The sequence below is a fragment of the Cydia fagiglandana genome, chromosome 9 (genome assembly GCF_963556715.1).
Source record: "Cydia fagiglandana chromosome 9, ilCydFagi1.1, whole genome shotgun sequence".
In the NCBI taxonomy this organism is placed as follows: domain Eukaryota; kingdom Metazoa; phylum Arthropoda; class Insecta; order Lepidoptera; family Tortricidae; genus Cydia; species Cydia fagiglandana.
In genome coordinates this window covers 8,817,597-8,840,628 of record NC_085940.1, presented here as the reverse complement: position 1 = coordinate 8,840,628, position 23,032 = coordinate 8,817,597, and the positions used below count along the sequence as shown (strand labels likewise).

General features: G+C 37.1%; 2 protein-coding genes across 3 annotated transcripts in view; one reads left to right on the top strand and one right to left on the bottom strand.

Annotated features, from left to right (window-relative positions):
- Positions 1 to 23,032, bottom strand: part of LOC134667309 (ubiquitin carboxyl-terminal hydrolase 4) — a 358,087-nt gene that overhangs the window by 193,762 nt on the left and 141,293 nt on the right. The window lies entirely within an intron of this gene.
- On the top strand, positions 16,859 to 22,356 carry LOC134667630 (uncharacterized). Of its 2 annotated transcripts, none has more exons than XM_063525055.1 (5): positions 16,859 to 17,113; positions 18,020 to 18,166; positions 20,989 to 21,185; positions 21,700 to 21,858; positions 22,189 to 22,356. In XM_063525055.1, the coding sequence occupies exons 1-5, from the start codon at positions 16,988 to 16,990 to the stop codon at positions 22,211 to 22,213; spliced, it is 654 nt and encodes a 217-aa protein (XP_063381125.1). In that variant the 5' UTR covers positions 16,859 to 16,987; the 3' UTR covers positions 22,214 to 22,356. The 2 variants fall into 2 exon arrangements, with proteins under 2 accessions (XP_063381125.1, XP_063381126.1); XM_063525056.1 differs by lacking the exon at positions 22,189 to 22,356 and adding an exon at positions 22,045 to 22,182.

Here is a 23,032-nt window from a genome sequence, read left to right as displayed (position 1 = left end):
CACTTAAGTAAGTAAGTAAGTAAGTAAGTAAATATTCTTTATTCCACCAATAGTTAATCATACATCTTACATACATGTAAAATTACAAAGAAATTTTACACACTTAGCCAATTCAATTCACTTGGTCAATTCCAAGCTCTGCTTTCTTGCATTTTTTAGGCATGAAAACAACCTGGCTGAGACCCTTAAATATCGAGCCCTATGCGAAGCTAGGCTGATAGAAAACTGTCCCATCCCTTCTTTGTATGAAATCCTGGATTCGCGCCTGGTTGGGACTAAAAGTAAAATTGCGTTTTTTACATCGAATAACTTTCTAAGGTATGATAAAGGTGACATTCGGGTGGCGACTGCAGCAGCATTACTCTGTTGCAACGTTACTGCTGCGGTACTGTCAATTTTCGTCATAAAATGATGTGACTGATTTCCAATTTTTCCATACTAAAAGTTAAATAGTACAACTGTCTATCAAATTGCGTTTCTATATCGAAAAATTTTCGCGCTCGCTTCGCTCGCGTTTTGAATTACATTCTGACCTAACATATGATAAAGGTGACATTCAGGTGGCGACTGCAGCAGCATTAGGTACTCTGTTGCAACATTACTGCTGCGGCACTGTAAATTTTCGTGATAAAATGATGTGACTGATTTTCATTCTCAGCTGTAATGCGGCAATGAACTTCTCTCAATTTACCAAAAAAAAAATGTAATCTCAATGACCCTAGGGAGAGGGGGCACCATGGTCTAGAAATGCACGGCACTGCTTCGGACTTAACCCGACGTACGTGTCGCGCTGTACGCGTTCCAAAGCCGGGCGCCTTCGGCGCCCTCATACTAAAAGAATCTGGCATAGCCCGACAACTTGGCGCGCTGCACGCGGTTCAAAGCCAGACGACTTCGACTTTCTCATACTAAAAGAGACGTACGTGACACGCTGTATGGTTACCAAAGCCGGGCGCCCTCGGCGCCCTCATACTCAAAGAGTCGGGCGTAACGTACGCGTTTCAAAGCTGGGCGTCTTCTGCGCCCTCATACTAAAAGTTTCGGGCGTAGACAGACGTACGTAGCACGCTGTACGCGTTCCAAAGCTGGGCGCCTTCGGCGCCCTCATACTAAAAGTGTCGGGCGTAGACCGACGTACGTGATACGCTGTACGCATTCCAAAGCCGGGCGCCTCCCTCATACTCAAAGCGTCAGGCATAACGTACGCGTTTCAAAGCTGGGCATCTTCGGCGCCCTCATACTAAAAGAGTCGGGCGTAGACCGACGTACGTGACACGCTGTACGCTTGCCAAAGTTGGGCGCCGAAGGCACCCTCATACTCAAAGCGTCGGGCGTAACGTACGCGTTTCAAAGCTGGGCGTCTTCTGCGCCCTCATACTAAAAGTGTCGGGCGTAGACCGACGTACGTGACACGCTGTACGCTTGCCAAAGTTGGGAGCCGAAGGCACCCTCATACTCAAAGCGTGGCACGCTGTAAAGCGTACACGTGGCACGCTGTACGCGTTTCAAAGTCGGGCGCCTCCGGCGCCCTCATACTAAAAGTGTCGGGCGTAGACCGACGCACGTGGCGCGCTGAATGCGTTCCAAAGCCGGGCTCCTTCGGCGCCCTCATACTAAAAGAGTCGGGAATTGCCCAACGTATGTGGCGCACTGCACGCGGTCCAAAGCTAGGCGACTTCGAATTTCTCATACTAAAAGAGTCGGGCGTAGTCGGACTATTACAAATCGCACTCTAAAAAGTATGAAACAATAAAATAGAATTATTTTTAGAAATTATCATGCAGGAAATTATAAATGTTATAATTTTTAGGGTTCCGTACCTCAAAAGGAAAAAACGGAACCCTTATAGGATCACTCGTGCGTCTGTCTGTCCGTCCGTCTGTCACAGCCCATTTGCTCCGAAACTACTGGACCAATTAAGTTGAAATTTGGTACACATATGTAAGTCTGTGACCCAAAGACGAATATGTAACGTCAACAAATGAGTTTTAAACATAAGGGCTACTTTTGGGGGGTAAAAGATAGAATTTAAAAACAAAGTTTTGCAAACTATGTCGTGTTACATATCAAACGAAAGAGCTCATTGTGAGAATCTCAAATATATTTTTTTTATAAATTTACAATAAAAAATTTTGAAGTTAACCAAGAAATAAGACAAAAAAATGACCATTCCCCCCCCTCTATCTCCGAAATTACAGGGTCTAAAATTCTGAAAAAATTACTCATAATAGTCCTTTACCTAACGATGACAGGAAAACCTGTTAGAAATCTACAGTCAAGCGTGAGTCGGATTTAAGAATAAAAATGTGGTTTAGGTTTTTTAGGGACACAGCCGCAATGGTTTAAGTGAAACGTGATGTAGACAGCTATTTGCGAAGGCCCTAGGCCGATATCCGCATAAGGCCGAAGGCCCGAAGCGTCCCGAAGAGGCGTGCCATTCCGACTCACGCTTGAAGCTAACTTCAAGCATGAGTCGGAATGACGACAAAAAATGCGACTATAGTTAGACCGTAAAAAGTCTGCAGCGATTTTGATAGCCCACGCAGTGCAAGTGTCATATTAAACGTCAAACTTCTATGAAATTATGACGTATTAATAACACTTAGGTACACTGCGTGGGCTATCATATCCGCTGCAGACTTTTATTGGTGTGACTATAGGCTGTATCTGGCACACAGCCGCATTGGTACAAGTGTAGTACTGATTGATTAGGTTACTATTGTTACGTGTTTTAAAAAGCACTAAACAGGGTGGCCAAAAATTAACTAAGTGTATTCCCGTTGCCAACGTGCAACCCCGAAATTGCGAGAAAAAATTTGCCTGTTTCATACATTTTGGCTGGTCCGTTTTCTACGGGAGGATACATTTTTTTTCGCGATTTCGGGGTTGGGGTCCCATAGTAAAAGTTGTAAAGCTCAGTATAATCCGAAAACCTCCCCGGCTACGGGAATGCACTTATTTTTTGGCCACCCTGTAGGTATTATCTCTCTTCGGCCTTTTAAAACACTTGCGGAAGTTGTAGGAAGCGTGACTCGTCGGACGCTCCGAGCTATTAGCCCTAGGCGGAGCTCGGTCTTCAGTCTTCGCATTTGGACACCTTGTACTACTGTTCGGCATTTAACCTTCCTATCTAAGCTACTTTGCATAGTTGCAGAGATAATATAAGCCACCACGCCAGAAAACTTCATGTTACATCTGGTTTTTGATTGACCCATTCGGGTTTTTCAAGACGTTTCACTCACGTCACGTTTGATGTAAAAAAAAAAAATTGTTGAAAATTGTGTGATGTACGGAACCCTTGAAACGCGAGTCCGAACTCGCACTTGACCAGTTTTTTGAATAAAAAAATACAGCGTAACGTTATTTATTATTTTTTATATATTTAGCAGCTTACTGACACAAACCGAACTCCACGCGGGCGGAGCCGCGGGCACAGCTAGTGTGAAATAAATATCATGCAAGAAAAAATGAATTGTGCGAACATGAGGTACCGATAATAACTGGAATATTGTAGATAGGTACCTACTTATATAGTAGGTATTTGCATCTAGGTAATCACTAATCATTCAGTGTAATATCAGGCGCGGCTCACTCCGCGATTTCGTCGCTTTGCTACAGGTAGCTAAAAGCTCATCCGTTCGACCCCAATTTTGGGGTTTGCCATAAGCCTCGCGTGGCGCTGTCGCCACCTAGCGGCCATATCTGTGCTGATCGTGACAGACGCGTTTTGTTAGAGAGTGAGTCTTCTGTACCTAGTACTATTATTTATTCTGTGGTAATATATTTATTATAATAAAAAAAGCACAGTCACACAGGTCAAAGACTATATTATGTTATGTACTTATGGTTACATGAAAGATACGTATGAATGTTTTTCACAGCAAATTGATGTTTCCATTAATTTAAAAATAAATATCGTGTAAAAAATAACTTAAAACCGACTGCTTGTTTAGGTATTGGAAAACAGCAGAACATTTACTTGATCGTTATTCATTAGGTATTTTAACCTGACTAGCAACTAATGAGAGGTAATACCGCTTCCTCTTTAGATGTCTATCTAATGAGATCCATCAAACTTGCCGTAATGTAACGTTTCCCAACGTTTCAAAAAGCGGGTCGGCTTCTAATTGGGGCGGTACATATTGGCTAACGTGGTCTAATTCTGGAGCAAGGAAAGCCAATAAATTGCGCATTGATTTGTTGCGAAATAAGCGCGAGAAGGAACGCGAAGCTATAATAATTAGGTTATACTAAAACGGATCTGGGAAATTATATGAAATAACGCTTGCCATAGTTAGGCAATACAAATCGAAACTTAGAAAAAAAATACATTATATATATATATATCCTTATTTGCATTCACTGTGATTTATGATTAGCAGCAAATTAATTTTAATCTAAAATTTTATGATGAAAATAATAGCAATGTTAGTAACGACTGAAATTAAAATTCGATGAGATAAACTAGAAGACTATACCTACAGTATAACAACATATGTTCTTTAACTTAACCACGACCTCTTTTGAAGAACTTTGTTACATTACTCTATCCACTTAAAATATGGTTATACACCGTGTTTTTTTTTATTTCCGTTAATTTCAAGGGTGCATTCCTAAGCTTAAATCAAGTACCTAACTTCTGAAATTTCAGAGTACGCATCTACGATTTGTACATAGTTTATGTACCTATATATTATCTATCTACTTGGTACTGCCTGTATGAAAATACTAATTGATATCGCCCGTACCCACGCCCAGCCATTAAGATAGAAATAGGTAAACACTGATCACCATTAGCGAACCAGTGTTGTTCCACCCTTTACAGTTTGCTCCGTTTGGCATTGGCCTGACCCAGTTCGGTATGGCCCCATTAGCTCGGCTACCTGCTTTTACAGCCTATTATTCTCATCAGTTACATGTAGGTGTAGTTTTAACTAAACCAATATACTTAACCACTTCGAAAATGTCACTAAAATATCAACTGAGTACCTGTCACATATCAATAGGTATCGATTCACCTGTGAAACTTACTGGAGCCCCGCTTATTTATCTTTGCAGGGCATCTCTCTTGTAGGTACTTAGTACTTACATACAGATGTGCACGCAATACACTTACAATACCTACTTACAGTTGCAAATCAAGTTGAGACTTTTAATGGTCGAATAAGCCTCTTGGTGTAAAAAGTTTAATGTCTAATTTCGTCGTCTACACTAATGTGGTGCTTGAGGAATGACTATATAATATATATGTCTATTTATGTCTTCACAATACAGTAGACTCGATTTCTGCAAGTTCTGGGAATTACAGCCCCACGGCCAGTAAAGGACACACCTAGACATTTCCCGACCTAGCCAATTTGGTGAAGCTTTTACTTTGTCTTGCAAATTTCTCGCCTTTTGTATGGCATGGCCTTAACCTTTCAGGCTTTGATTATGTTTGAGATAGCCAATGTTAATTATTAGTAATGACAATGGTGTCCGAAATGAGGAATTGTTTCAGAGATATTCATTTAATATTAAATCTACTTACTCGTATGATTTCAATATAATTAATTTGTACTTGTGACCTTTATAAACGAATACACGATTATATACACATTGATAAAATTGTATACAACTCTTTATTAAAAAACACAATTCTTTGTATACTCCACATTTGAATACAATTATGTACCTACTTCAAAAAATTTAAGGGATTATTGAGTTATTAAATTTTTATGACCAATCACAAAGTCTAATAAATAACTAAGTTTAAGTGCCCAGAATCTAGGAAAATATTTTCCTCTTGTTTCCACCCGTATGCGGCTGTAGGTACATAGTGAAATTATATCGCTTGATCTTTAATAACTTAGCTTTCTAGTTTATTATATTACTAGGTAAGTAAAACATAATAAGATTGTGTGTAATAATTCATATTTTATTACCGGCGGTCATATCCCATAATGACAAAGATAATAAATCACAGAGCAAGCTACCATATCGAGCAGTCGGATAAGCCGTCGCCGCACACGACTGTAGACGAGAAAAACCAGTAGGCGAGCAATTTAATAAGAGACTCGTTTAGTAAGAGATTTTAACAATTTTATTATTTCATGTATGTTATTTTGTAAGGTATCTAGAGGTAAGGGTCTTAGTTACCAGTCAATAAATTAAGTTTTAGTTAATTTTAATTTAATTTCATGTTAATTGACAGTTCATTTCCTTCCTTTAATTGGCCGGTGTTAGATATGCATTATACCTCGATGTCAACAAGTCACCCTCAAAAGTTCTAGTAACCAGCATAGTAACATAGTAAAGTACCTACCTCTATCAGGGCAAAAAAAAAACATAGGGTATGTTGAATAAGTGATTCACAAATTACAGTGTCCTAAATGCGCTTTTTTTAATTTAAATTAAATGAAAATATTATTCTCGATATGTATTGTCTCTTCCTTTTCCTTGGCATTGAATTAAGCTTTATTGCCTTTTAAATGAGGAAATATGTGAAAATAAAGTAGTTAAGATAAAACGGAAAAAATAATGTGGGCATTTTGCGTTTTAAACCGTTTGCGATGTAGACGAATTGCGATATAGACGAAATATTACACTAGTCATTTTGCGTTCTAGACCATCCACGAATAACCCATTTTTGATCATTAGAATTTTCTACTGATATATGTATCTTAGTACTAAAATAATTGTTAACTTGTCAAGGGACTACTTAGGGCGCACTGTGTGCTTGTAACTTGTGTGTGCCACCGCAAAGTTGCGTCACATGTGATGGCCGAAGCAGATGTCACTGCGCAGAGAGCAAGAGCAGTCTTTGTTTTCATTCTGTTATTTTAACTGTTATGTTGAAGACGTGCCTATCTCCGGTTTGTAGATGTAGAGAGTATTTGACTGAAATTTTAAATCTTAAATATTTGATGTGGATATTATAATATAAACATAAGATGAATTATAGATACCTACCTATATGATTTGCCATCATGTTCCAGATATATAGTATAATAATGATTTAAATAAATAAATATTATAAGACATTATTACAGAAATAAAAAAGTTTATTTCAGTAGAAAGACAAATAAATAACTTATGAACTACAGAAATTGACTAAGTCCCAAGGTAAGCTCAATAAAGCTTGTGTAGTGGGATTGTATTTATGTAAATACAATCATTTGTAATCCTTTTTGCTAACGCACTAAAATATCTGAATGTCTAAATACAGTTAAATTTCAGTTGCAGTCGTTTAGACTAAAAAAATCACAACGTATTAAAAATATTTTCCTTCCAAGACCTCTAAGTTAGACTGCATTTCGATTAAACTTATCGTACTGTAAACATAAAACTCCATATCTTTATAACCTTCTTTAACGAGGCTCTTAACCGACGGAGAATTCTTGCACATGCACATATTGTTAAATCTTGCTTTGACAAATATTATATGCTAATTATAGTAATTTAAAATAAAGCCTGTGTTCCCCGCTGAAAATATAATTCCAATCTAATAAATAGTATTTTCACCCTTCGCTCAATGTTTAAATATATAAAGCTGCTCCTAATAAGACCAATTGAACTCCTATCTCACTTCGTCATTAAGGTTTTTTTATTATATGGCATCACCTGTTGCCTTCTAAACTTAAAACCCACTCTGCAGAGATACAAAAATATCGGTAGTTTTAGGAGTCATTGACATTCTGATATAATATTCTCATTCTGGTAATTTAATTTTACTGACCTTCGAATGGCAACCATGTCATAATGGTGAGTGTATGTGATACTTAACTGATTCTATCCTACTGTAAATTATCATAAATTAAAATCTCAAAGCGATCTCTAAAAAACAGCTGCACACCACAAATATACTCAGTAGAACTTCGTGGATATCACTAATCGTTATCTAAATTGGATAAAAACGTTTTTTTTTAACCATCGCTTTTCTAGAAGTCTAAAGGTTAACAGCATTTTAAAACATTTTTTAACTCGACCAGTTCCACTCATTCATCGTTTGTTCCATTCGCCTGTTGGTCTTGGTAAATTGCGAGAGCAACAACGGTAGTAACCTCGACAGTGCCAGTGACAGTGCTAGCAGTTGGCACGCAGAAAGCCCCGCGTACCTACTATAACAACTATATAATACGGTCGCCACCGTCAAAACGAAGGTCAACTGTATTTCGGTCCGGTAAATTAGGTTAACTGATAATTTTATTGAAATAGAGTCAACTGCGTAAATTTAAATGTTCTTGTTTTTACTTACTTCTGTAGAGCTGCTAGAATAACTAATTTAGTATACCGAGTGGAGATAGACCAAGAAAATACTGCAGCGATTTCGATAGCCCACGCAGTGCAAGTGTTATTGATACGTCATAATCATAACTTTTTCTTGGTCTAACTTTATCATTCTTTAGTCTTCATTCATTATTAAAAGTACCTTATATCAATGCTCCTGCATTGTTTATGAACTTCAATCGTGATTTATCTAATATGTTTGGGCGTAATCAAACAATCGCGTCCAATCAGTTAATGCTGCAATTGACTAAATTGATGGCGTAAGCGCAAGCGCAGGGTATCGCGGGGTTCGGGACCATCTGTATGCAATTGAGCGCATTCCGCTCACAGAGAACCCACATCAAAGGGGTTTACTCCAGTCAACGGATGCTTTCTTGTTCAACAAATAGAAGAAAAGGGCAGGGTAAGTTTTCAAGCCTATTATCTGAGATTTAAAGTTAGAAAGCTGATCTTTAAATTGGACGCGCATCCGCATCTATGTGATAGATAACTGCGTTAAATACTCGTAATATATATATTCAACTGTTTTAAAATGACTCCTTTTTAATTTTGTTTGTCTTTGAAAGGGAATTAATTTTTATTGAACGTCTGGTAGAATTCATATGCGTTTATAATGACCTCTGTGTAAGAGTGTATAGGATTTAAGACATAAATATAAAGCAATATAATTGCCATTTGCCAAATGTGCAGATTCCATATTTAACATTTCTGATGTTAATGGCATAAATATTACACATAAATTATAAATCACAAAAGTTAGTTTTTTTCAAGGTCAAACACTTTGTTGAGTGGACTAGGATGCCCACATAAACGTGCTACCAGATGCGGTGCACTCGTTCACCACGCCCACACCGCTCTGATATTTCTCAGTTCACACCAGCCAGACTTAGATGATTCGATAACGTGCTCTTTTCGGCTCTAACTACTATAATCGAATGCTATTATTTTACAATAACATTATATGTATTTATAATACACTAAATTTATTTTACAATAAGTTACTAATGATACATATTTATAAACCTGTAAGTTTTGATTATGAGTAATTTCGACTTCGAATTAGTGATGTTTATGTTATACATGTAGCAATAATTTTATGACTCAAACAGAATAATTATTGCATCAAAATATTAATTACCTTAATAGGGAGTTGTTTTATTCATGTTGTCAATGTTGTCATTGTTTTAATTGGTTTAGTCACGGTATTTTTCTACCCAAATACAAAAACATGAATCTTGATATTGATATTTTCTACGTAACATTCTCTTGTTTTAAAATCATCTTAGCGTAAGGTGATGATTGCCAAAACAAACGAATAAAAACAATCACTTATTTTGAAAATAGGCACCTACATCAAAAACGTTTGTAGGTATTGTAACTCTTCTATCTTCTTTATAATTACATATTTATATTGGGAATGTCAAGTTATCTTTCGTGGCTAGCCTACCAAGCAATATGTTAGCGCAGCAAGTGTGTATTAAACATATTACCATATTAGCATACATATACATAATGTGATGTAATGTCACCCATGATATACCTATACCTACATATGGGGATGTATATTTCGAATTAGGTACATTCGGAATTCTTAATGTTTATGGATGACATTACATCACACATCTGTAGACGAGGACAGATGAGAGTCATTGCCATTAACTAATTACCTCTAGCAACCTTGTTCGCTTCGCCCGCGTTTATCTCTGCTCTAGTTGTATTTACCGGCCGGCGTAACAAATTCTTATTCTTTATTTCTAGACATTCTGTGAACTCATTTGCCCTTGATTGTTTTGATCGGTGACACACTCCGTCCGAATAAACATGTAATGTTCAGTTCTTGTACATTTCTACAAGGTTACGCGCTACTAAGAGAACTTGCTAAATCGGTAGAATGACGTCACCGTTACATCGTGTCTTTCGGTACAATCATGCAACAGTCCATAAGAATTAAGGTACATGTGTGTAGATGTATCTGAATTAGTAAACAATACACGTTGAGGCTAAGCCAACAGATATAAAACTGGTTTTATGTCAATATGTCCAGAGCGCTCTTTGTATTGTTTCACGGTCTACTTTGAAGCGAGACGTGACTTGATATGCAAGGGTTCAAATACTTTGTACCTACATTTATTTATTAAGTATTAAATATGGAAAAACTAAATTATCACAAATAAAAAATAATTATATAGGTACATTTACCTACGGTCATACTCGTGGAGAGAGGCAATTGATATTTTGACTCATTAAACCCTTGTGTTGTGGTTGTGAATGATTTAAGTCGCTGCATTGACAACGGAGATGACATGTCAGTTCTGCGAAAAACATGTTTTCCCACAACTACATACCTATTTATGGTCATGAACTTCAATGTTAACCTGCGGAAAGCAATCGAGGTGAACCAGCCTTTTAAGTCATCTTTAACCTTCACTTCTAGGTAGGTATAAACTTTATTACGGTAAGTATAGATAAACTAAACATAATTAATATTGCGCTATGTGGAATTTCAAATATTTAAAATCACATCTTACAGACTTACACGTATATTCTGAATCGTCGTATACCTACAGTCCTACATATTGCCTCTGATAACTTGATAAACAACGAAAAACAACCAAGAACATTGGCACTTAAATTTGTATAAATGTTGAACTATATTTTTACCGCTCGAATATTATAGGTATAATAAGTAAGGTTTCCAGTTTTATATTTTTCAAGTTTTGTAAAGTGTAGGTAACCAGAATTTATATTTATCAGTCGGATCATAGGGTCAAAATGATCCAGATTGCGGCTAGACTTAAGATCGATTGAATAAGTCGATGACATCATCTTGAGCGACTGCGGAGTGCAACCCAATACCCACGTGACTCAGAGCTGCGGTCGGTCACAGGACCGTGCTCACAGGCCACGCACAGAACAAGCTTTGTTAAGCAGTAATTCTGGTATCCATACCTATGGTATAAAATAACGGTCGGTTATGTTATAGATAAAATACCCATAGTTTAAAGAAAAGATGGAAACATAATTTTCTGGAATTCGGTCCGAAATTCTTGCTTAGATTTTGTTACCTAATACTAATGTCACAGCTATTGCATTTTACATTAGCACCATTTTGTTAGGTAAAGATTTTAAAACGTATTTCTGTGTGCAGCATTTGCAGTTTTTTTCAGTTCTGGAACTAAATACTTTTTGTAGTGTTTCGTGTTAACAAAATTAGACAATATATTCGTTCCTTGTAGTGTTCAGCGACTATGTAATAATAGCCGACCGTATTTCCCAACCTCCTTTTTTCTTCTTTTAGGCCGTTAATAACTGCGTTAATGAGAGTCTAAACAGGGGCCACAAAGATGGAGCAACCTAACAGAAGCGCAGTCGTTTCACCTTTGCACCAAATACACCGCTAATTAAACAGTGGGCCAATGACTTGTGTGCTCAACAAAAAATGTTGATTAATTGTTCTGCTAGGCCCATAACCTTATAAAACAAATATTCCTCCAGAACTATTTTCTTCTGTCAAATATACATTTGACAAATACAGCAGTTATATATAAAAAGTACGAACCTGATCGCTAGTTTCAATAGCTGTGTACTGTTATGGTGCTGCCACATTGACTGTTATAAAATGTATAACATCGTGTGATATAACATTTTATAACAGTTAATGTAGGAGCACCATAAGGTATAAACGAAACCATATACTTACTTACCTAAGGGAAACTATTTAATGTACACATATTTCTGGGTCGATACTTAGAAAGCGTAGATGAACTGTGTTCTAAGTGTTTACATTGCCTTATGAAGAGACTCCAAGTAAGGAGAGTCGGGAACCCAGGCAAGGCCACATATTCTCACAGGCATCAAGAATGTCAGGCGCGCCTGCTACTGTACCGCTGTTGATATGACCAATTAGTACCGTAAAGCACTTGTTTAGAACTTGAAATGTTTTCTATCGCGAGTTTTAGATGGTGCTACTATGCTGGCATTTACTTTGCTGTATTTGATCAAAAACCGTGTTCCACGGATTTCCTTTAATATTGGCTCAATATAATGTTGGGCATTTCAAACACCTCATTTCTTTGGACTCATTTTTAACGACGTGTTTCTACATTTTAAAGGGTGGTATGGGAGTGGCTACTCCTTTTACCAAATAACCAAAAATATCATCAAAATATCGAAACACTTCGTCATCAATTTGTACAAATAATTAAGCGGACAATAACGTCTAATTTTGACTCTACTTCATACATATTTATATAAGAGATTCTACCGTATTTATAAGGGCAAATATTAAATTTACGGTGAAGAAAATTGCGTACCTAGGTATACCTAAGTATGTACTTTCAAATCTTAATTCCTTTTATCCTTTTCTTTGTTTTTAGTTCACAACACAGCAAAAAGGTTAGTAGCAAAAAACGACTTCATAAGCTAAATGATTGTTTTAAGTTGTCTTAGTTTTTGCTTTATTGTTTTTTGCCGCCTGTCGAAACACCGGCTTCACGGATGTTAGCATTCCTTCTCTCGCGATAGTCGCGATACTTTTTCGGGGATTTCTTTCGCTTGTGTTGGCACAAGTGTTTCCGGTGAACCGTTATAGGTTATCTGAACGTTTTATAATAGGACCATATAATGCTTTTCACGACTGCGACGTTTTAGGTAAAACACCTCATAAAAAAACTTGAGTTGTTTTAGGTACTTACACCATGCTAAAAATGGAGTGTTCAGTTTTTTTTAATAAGATGTTATCCAAGTAGGTAGTGTAACTTACAGAAATGGAATTCATAACTTTAGTAAGGAAGTACCTATTAAGACACTATAAGACCTTGTACGGCAAGTGAGATTAAGGTGCAAAGCAGTGTAGGCCGTTGTTTACCAAGTTCGGGACGCCGACGCTGCCCACTGCCCAGTTGCCCACACAACGGCACAACTCATGTTTTCTGTCCAATACCGTTTAAAAATATTTCCCCTCGCATTTGTGTCAATGCTACGGTTAATAACGAGGCGGATGTCGCAAAAATAGATTCTAGCGCTCAGCGTCTCGCGTTTGTGTACCTCGGCGCGAAAGGTGATTTTTTGCTCCTGTAAACTTCGTGAAGTTGCCAGTCGAAAAAGCCATTAATTACTTTATCGGTTGTTAATAAAGAAAAAAATATTTGCAGGTTTATTCACTCAAAGAAGTAACTTTTGCCTTAAAAACTGATAACCAAGCCACGTGCCTTGATTTATTTACAAACGCAACGAACCAGAAGCTTGGGATTTAAAAGCAGACGCTCGATATGGTTTGGATAGTTATTGCATAAATTTCCTTATGATGGTCATAACTTTGTTTCTTTATTACCCTTTTTATATTCTTTAGATAATTTACGGTGTTATTCTCGGATACGCGTACCTGCGCGCGCCAAGAAGCCGCGTCTTTAAAATAATTAAAATATAAATAATCTACTGCTCATGCCTTCCAAGGTAAGGACGCAACACAAATGTATTCTCTAACTAAATCAAGGCCTCGCTGTAACAACAAGATGAATGTAAATAAGATCATGCTTATCTAAACTAGGTATGCATAATTAATAGCTTACCGATACTTCCGAGTTGTTAAAAACTTATACACTTCTTGATGTATGGTGACCACGATGGTGACACTTTACGACACTTGTTTTATCACTTCCTGATACATTAACATTGAATAAGCTAACGAGAAAATAGTTCGCAACACTGAATAAAAGACCCGGGAAAAGTTGGAAGGAAACGCGCAGTGTAGTCCCGCCAAAGATCGTGTGTCGACTGTTTGAGGCGAGGCGAGAACCGTCAACAACTCACTAGGTACATGCGGCAATCTGCTCGCGGGCCTGCTGTTCACTGACGCATGCGATGACGATTATGCTGACATAACCCTCATGCTATTCATTCTCTGAATATGTGAGTTACGCTACTGCAACAGTTGTGGGTTAAATGTTGTAGTTGTCTTTATGATCGTGTAATACATAATGCCACATCCTCAATGTCAAAGCCGTTAATAAGCTAATCAAAACCTTTAGAGGTAACCGTGAAACCATTACAAATAAGTTAAGTAAATCGCACCATAACATAACTCTCTATTTAACCGGGATCCAGGAGTGTATTATGGAATGCAAAATGCATTTTCTTTTGTCATTAAGAATTTTTTTGCCTCACTAGTTTTTGCCGCGAGGATTTTTATACATTGATCCTTGTAATTCTGCTTAAAAATTGTGCTGAAGGGAATAACAGTTCGGCTGCTATTTAACTGATCACCAGATTTAGTAAAATTTAATACCAAAAAAATATATTTTACCACCCTAAAATAATGAATGATCACCAAAATTATAACACCATTTTAATGTGAAATGATTACCAATTTTATTACATTTTACTATCCTTTTAAAGAAAATAACACCAAACTAATCATTATTAACCCAAAAATAGTAAATGATTACCAAATTTCAAACCCCATTATAATGTGAAACGATATCCAAATTATTATATCTTGCTATCCTATTAAAGAAAATGACACAAAAATATTCATTGTAAACCCAAAAATAGTAAATGACCACCAAAATTAGAACACCATTTTAATGTAAAATTATAACCAAATTTTTAAATCTTGCTATCCTATTAAAGCAAATTACTCCAAAATAATCATTGTAAACCCAAAAATAGTAAATTTATTTATTTATTTATTATTTATTATTAGTCAAATAAGTAACACAGCATTACAGTAAAACCAAGGCACTGTGAAACTACAAAATAAAATACAATAAGTACAAAGAAACAAATAAAAACCAAAGACAAATTAAACATTAGATTTGGGCGACTACGTAACAGCGTGGCTCCGTTGCGTTGTCTGACTTGGTGTAGGATTCGGCAGGTTGCCCCGGTACCGCCGAAACACCACACCCTTCGGCCAGAAGTCTGCGCTTGCGATGGTGTCCTGCAGTAAATGACCACCAAATAGTAATTAACCACATTTTTATTAAAATGAAAATATTTAATATAATACTATAAAATTAATTAATCCACCTCGTCGCCTTTTGCCAGTAGCATTTCTTTTCTGTAAGGGTCGCAGTTCAAACCTATCCTAACCCATTTTTCTAGTAGCACTTGGTTTCTGTAAGGGTCGCAATTCAAACCTAACCTAACCCACTTTTCTGATAGCATTCCTTTTCTGTAAGGGTCGCAGTTCAAACCTAACCTAACCTACTTTTCTAGTAGCATTTATTTTCTGTATGAGTCGCAGTTCAAACCTAACCTAACCCACTTTTCCAGTAGCATTTCTTTTCTGTAAGGGTCGCAGTTCAAACCTAACCTAACCCACTTTTCTAGTAGCATTTCGGTTCTGTGAGGATCGCAGTTCTAACCTAACCTAACCCACTTTTATAGTAGCATTTCGTTTCTTTAAGGTCGCAGTTCAAACCTAACCTAACCTACTTTTATAGTACCATTTCGTTTCTGTAAGGGTCGCAGTGCTAACCTAATCTAACCCACTTAACTGATAGCAGTTTAACTTACTTTTCTAGTAGCATAACGAAATGCTAGGTAGGTATGCGTTGCGGGGTACGGGGGGTTGAGCGGGAGGGTCTAGTAATTTTGGCATCAGTTTACTTTATTTGGTAATATGTATACATTTTTTGGTAATCATAGTGGTTTAATTAGGTGAAAATATTGCATTAATTTGGTCTTCAAGATTTGGTGATCATTAATGATTTTTGGTGGTCATTCAATATATTTGGTATTTGAATACAAATTGAAGGGCAGTCGTAATTAAAACGGTGGTACTTTTGTATTTTTAGGCCTTATTTTTTTGGTGTTCAGTAATTTTTTTTGGTAAGCTTGATTTTTTTATTTAGGGTACCAAAGTATTTTTTGGTGGTCATTATATTTGTAGCCTAACAGTTCGGTTAATAATTTGATAACTGTGACATTTGTGTGTCACTTTGTCTTTCTGCATAGTATCAAGTCAAAAAGTATTTATTTTCAATTGAATTCTCGAAACCGTTTCGAAACCGCAGATATTTTTCATGTGGTTGGGATGAATTTCCAAAAAAACTGAAACTATAGAGAGAGAGAGAGAGAGAGAGAGATTATTTATGCGGAACTGTACTGCGTGTGCTGCCAGGCGTGGCTCACTCCGCGATTTCGTCGCTTAGCTAGCTAAAAGTTCATCCGTTCGGCCCCAATTTTGGGGTTTGCCATAAGCCGCGCGTGGCGCTGTCGCCACCTAGCGGCCATATCTGTGCTGATCGTAACAGACGCGTTTTTTAGAGAGTGAGTTTTCTGTACCTAGTACTATTATTTATTCTGTGGTGCTGCCCGAATTGTTGTTCACGAAAATCGAAATTCGGCATCTGCCTCGCCCTAGGCTGTCCTATCTATATATTATACTACTCTTTGCTCTAGGCTTGCCCTAGGCATATTATACTACTCTTTGCCCTAGGCCCTCTGAGCAAAGAGTAGTATAATAGGTATATATATGAGACCTCTGAGATTAAAAAACAAAACCTTATACTTACTTTTCTCTTTAAACAAAACCTTAGGACAGTTTTAGCATATCTTATCTGTATCAACGTCAGTCAAAAGTCAAACCATGTATGTCTAATTTGTTGTCACTGTTGTATTAAAATAGAAATGGTCAAATAATTCCACTTGCACCTAATTTACCATCTTTCTCAGATGTACTAACAAGTACTACATATATTCTTGATTTAGTACCATGGTAAATATTCTATCCTACGTGGGCATGAACGTGCAGTCCGAGGTGTGTCTGTGGACAATCCTTGGTCTCCTGCGAACCATTTTCGATGCAACTTTGTTTAAGGTTAACGCTAATTTGAAACAGGTAAGTGTATCACTTAAAGAAAGGAATAAGGTTCATATAATAACACGTGGAGAGTTGGGAGTTCAACTAAGACGCTTGCTTTCCCTCAATCAAGGGAAGCGAGAGCTTTGTACAGTATGGTGATGGCAACACCCGAAGACGAAAAGAATTAATTGTTTAGCTTTTAATTGTATTGTAAGAACATTTTTTGATGTGTACTATTGAGCGGTATCGTCTTTTAGACTAAGCTCGTTAAATAAAGATTTAAAAAAAAACTAAGACGCTTTAACATATTCACTACCAAGATTATGCTAGGTGTTTTAATTTTGTATTGGAAATGGGGCGCTTAACAATGAAAGTGTTAAAGTAGAGACGCGGCAGACTACATCAGCAATACCTATAGAGTAGTGTTTTACAAAGCGTGGGTTCCGACCCCCTGGGGGGCGCAAAGCCTCTGCCAGCCTTGAAACAATACATAATCGAAACATTTTGTTCGTAGGTACGAGTTTGAAAAACACTGCTATAGAGCGAGATACCTACTTATCTAATTAATCTAATTATCTCGATATCGTGTGCGTGCGTGCGTGCGTGTGTGTGCGTATGCGTGCGCTTGTGCGTGTGCGTGTCCATGTGCGTGTACGTGCACGTGCGCGTGCGCGTGCGCGTGCGTGCGTGCGTGCGTGCGTGCGTGCGTGCGTGCGTGTGTGTGTGTGTGTGTGTGTGTGTATATATATATATATGTGTGTGTGTGTATATATGTGTGTGTGTGTGTGTGTGTGTATATATATATATGTGTGTGTGTGTATATATGTGTGTGTGTGTGTATGTGTATGTGTGTGTGTGTGTATGTGTCTCATGCTTCATACTGGCGCTAGTTTTCAAAGCTGCGAGATCATAAATAAAAGCTAACTAAAATGTTTGTTTTAGGTATGGCAGATGAACATGCCAGCAGAAATATCTATGCCGGTGCAAAGAGTGCTGCGCACCATGATATCCGGCATCATGTTGGTGCAGTGCTTCACCGTCTACATTTACCTTGCCACGTATATCGTCTTGCTATACCCTGCTTTTCTGGTACGTAATCTAAATATTAAACGTTGTAGGTTTGCCTATTTGTGACGTTATCTATGAAAAGGGACCTTATTGTCGATGGTGCTTACGCCATTATTAGCAATGCTCCGATATAATTTCAATGCCGCGCAACGCTGTGCGGCGTAAGCGCCATCGACAATAAGGTCCCTTTTCATAGATAATGCCCCATTTTATCTCTACATGTAGAGTATAGATGTAGTTAGAAGTCTTTAAAAATACACGTTTATATTTTTAAATACGTTTTCGTACTGATATCGTTTTAGGAACATTTTTTTTAGAAAAAACCTATATGATAAGAGCAACAACAAATAACAAAAAAAAACTATAAAATAATGAGTAGGTACCATAAGATATGTTACAATTACAAGTAAGAACTTTGCCTGCTGGCTAATTAATTATACATCCTGCTTCATGTAAAATAATTGTGATACCCGCTTTGACAACTTTATTAATTAGGTATAGCTGGTCAAGCAGTTCTTGTTAGTACAAAAAGGCGGCAAATTTGAAAAATGTAGGCGCGAAGGGATATCTTCTCATAGAAAATTTTAATTTCGCTCCTTATTCTACTGACAAGATTTGCTTGACCATCTATATACGAGTACCTACCCAGATGCTTTGACAGTAGGTATTTCGTATTGGTTGTATTATATTTATTATAGCTGCTGCCCGCGTCTTCGTCCGCGTGGAATCTTATCTTCAACATTTTACATCTTTAGTACCTATAATTTTCATATCCAAGCAATGTTGAAATTAAGTACTTTACTTTTTTAGCAAGTTGTATGAAGTTTTAAGTCACGTGGATTTTGATGTTGGTTGCTGAAATTACTTTTATTGTATTCTCATAATAGGTAATACCTACCCTTATACAAAGATTCAAGTTCCGCATTCCGCACTCACAAAATATCTGATCTCCATACAAACTTTCAACCCCTTTCTCACCACCTTGGGGGATGATTTTCAAAAATGCTTGAATTAGTTTTCATGTTTTTTAATTTATTTTATTACCTTTTTTTCCAAAAAGTTAAAGTTCCTAGCTTAAAATTAAATTTACACCCCAAGACGAATTTTCATCCCCTTTTTAGCCCCCTTAGGGATTGAATTTCCAAAAAACGTTGCAATTACTTTTTTTTGTAATCGGCTATTATGTCTTTCTAAGAAGTTTCAAAGCATTTGTAATGGATTCAAACTTTGAACCCCATTTTAACCCTGTTAGGGGATGAATTTTACAAATCGCTGAAATCACTTTTATTGTCTTCTAATAATATCCCCAAATACAAAGATTCAAATCCCGCGCTCGAAAAAATGCATGATATCCATACAAACTTTCAACCCCGTTTTCACCACCATAGGGATGAATTTTCAAAGACGCTGAAATTAGTTTTCTTGTATTTCAATATAATACCTTTTTACAAAGTTTCAAGTTCCTAGCTTCAAATAAAATTTGCACCTGAAGACGAACTTTCATCCCCTTTATAACCCCCTTAGGGGTTGAATTTCCAAAAACGTTGCAATCACTTTTTTTTGTAATCGGCTATTATGCCTTTCTAAGAAGTTTCAAAACCATTTGTAATGGATTCAAACTTTCAACCCCTTTTTCACCACCTTAGGGGTTGAATTTTCAAAAACTCTGGAATTAGTTTTCTTGTATTTTAATAATATATCTTTTAACGAAGTTTCAAATTCGTAGCTCAAAAGAAAACTTTAACCCCATACAAACTTTCATCCCCTTTTTTAACCCTGTTAGGGGATGAATTTTACAAAACGCAGAATTTACTATTATTGTCTTTTAATAGTATCCCCAAATACAAAGATTCAAGTCCCGCGCTCGAAAAATTTTTTGATATCCATACAAACTTTCAACCCCTTTTTCACCACCTTGGGGGATGAATTTTCTAAAACGCTGAAATTGGTTTTCTTGTATTTGAATCTGATACTTTATTACGAAGTTTCAAGTTCCTAACTTAAAATAAAATTTGCACCCGAAGACGAACTTTCATCCCCTTTTTAACCCCCTTAGGGGTTGAATTTCCAAAAACGTTGCAATCACTTTTTTTTGTAATCGGCTATTATGCCTTTCTACGAAGTTTCAAAGCATTTGTAATGGATTAATATTTTCAACCCCTTTTTAACCCTGGTAGGGAATGAATTTTACAAAACGCTGAAATTACTTTTCCTGTCTTCTAATAATATCCCTAAATACAAAGATTCAAGTCCACCACTTGAAAAATTTTTTGATATCCATACAAACTTTCAACCCCTTTTTCACCACCTTAGGGGATGAATTTTCAAAAACGCTGAAATTAGTTTCTTGTATTTTAATAATATATCTATTTACGAAGTTTCAAATTCCTAGCTTAAAAGAAAACTTTAACCCCATACAAACTTTCATCCCCTTTTTAACCCCCTTAGGGGTTGAATTTCTCAAAATCGCTTCTTATCTCTTGTACACTTTATAAATGCAATCTGGTGTGCAAATTTCAACTTTCTGGCTTTTGTAGTTTCGGCTCTGCGTTGATGAATCAGTCAGTCAGTCAGTCAGGACACTTGCATTTATATATATAGATTTTTTACTTTTACTTACTTTACGTCTATAACTTTAAAATGACATTACAGTGAAAATGTAAAAAATTGTTTGAAGAAATGCGGTTTTAATATACATAATTAGTATGTAATATGTAGTTTGGGACATCGTTGATTGACTAATATCTAACATTTTCGAATTAGTAATTCTGTCAGCTTTTTTTAGGTAGGTATCTAATTTCATAATGGCGAAAGGATAGCTCTAATAACCCCGTTTGCTGCAGGAGGAGCGCCCTACTTTAGTATTGCCATGGTTACTGATGGCGGCGATCAGGAAACTGCTGTGCGAACTGCTGAGCCTCGCTCTGGGGCTGGGCACGTGCGTGCTGGTGGGCGCCGCCCGCCCGCCCTGCGTCAAGTTCGTCATCGTCAAGATTGCCTCCATCATGCCTTCAGTCTATATGTGGATGCTTGTTCTGAAGTAAGTTGCTGAGTAAAACCACTTCAATTTTTATTATTATCAACTGATCAACGTTAAGATGTAGAGCAGCGGTCGGCAACCAGCTACCCCGCGGGCCGCATGCGGCCCGCGAACCTCTCACTCGTGGCCCGCGAGCCTCCCTGGCTATTTTGTATGTAATATTGACAAACGACAATGTCTGATAAAGTCATAAATACTAACAAAGTGCGGCCCGCGTCCACTTCGTTAGCTGCTAGGTATGTGGCCCTTGGCTGCTAAAAGGTTGCCGACCGCTGATGTAGAGGTTCAAGGCTCGATATCACGATATCGACTTAACTCGAATATCGACTTAAATCTCTGTGTGCTACTAAAAATGGTATGGATTCAAAAAACATGCATGAAAACCGATGATAATCATTGGCTCAGGAACAAATAATTATAAAATATTTGTATCATCAAACAAATAATTCCCTTACCGGGAAAAATAGTACCTAAATACTTAGTAGCAAAATCTCATAAAACTCCATTGTTTTAGTTACTATAAGACTTTGAAAGTGGCATCAGTGTTTCAAAAGTTCCCTAAAGCTGTGCCAGCGAATGATTTTGACTACGGCCTCGAGCTCGCTATACGACGACGGCGTACTAAATCTTTACTAGGCGAAGCGCAGCTACGGAGACGATTATTATCTAACTGGTGAGTAAAATCATAAATGAATACTACTCAATTGTGAAGTTTAGGTAAACAATAAATCGACTGCAATTTACGAGACAGAATGTATTTTATAATTATACGGATTACTGATACCTACGCGATCCGCGAATTTTTTATTTGTTCTTTCATTTTTGCAATACAGGTACTTAGAAAGGCCACAACTTCCAGATCCACCGGCGCTTCCTTCTCGTGTAACTATTGATGTGCCAAACACTTCGTCGGAAACAATTGATGATCCAGATAAAAAGACTGATGCTGCTAGTACAGATATTGCTAGCAGTATTGACAATATCAACTGTTCATCAATTACAGGAACTTACGAAGATTACTTTGGTAACGAAATAACGGTGCCTCGCAACGCGGATCGCATTACAGAGCAATTGGTACTGATGTTATTGAGAATAAGCGCGTATTTAAGGAAAACAAAGTACGAAGGAATAGATCTATTTGAGTCACACCAACTTCTTGTTTCATCGTCAAACGCCAACCTCCATTTTGAAACTTGCCCCGCTCTGACTAATGAAACTGATGACAATCCACCATTAGTTGGAAGTAGTAAAGAAAATACGGCTTCCTATTTAAGACTGTATCCACAAATATTTATGAAGGGCTCGTCTGATTATCAAACACTCCGAAATTTTGATTCGATCAGAACGGTTCAAAGTTCCATTAATAGTAAATTGACTGACACTTCCGAGCAGCTTCCAATTGCTGTTGTTAGTAAAAAAAATACCATATTAATGAAAGAAAAGGCAATAAATAGTGTACGAATGTCTAGTCTTGAAAATATGGAGAAAGAAAAGCATGCCATAAGTTATCAAGAACAAAAATTAAAACAGGAATCTAGATTAAATCTTGGCGAAAAAGTAGTGAAAATAAAATCACACGACAGTATCAGACCTAAAAATGATTTATCAGTTGAATCGAAGAACGATTTGAGTGCCCTTATTACTAAAATGCAGTCACAATCAGCAGAATATATGTCTTCTAGACAAAACAGTCTAATAAATGAGGATTCAGTGCAGTATCCAAGTTCCTCACATAAAAATAGTGAGGCCGAAAAAGGTAATACAGTGAAACCTGGTTAAGTGGGACCTGGATAAGTGAGAAACCTCTATAGCTGGGACTCATGGCGCGGTCCCTACACTTTAGCACT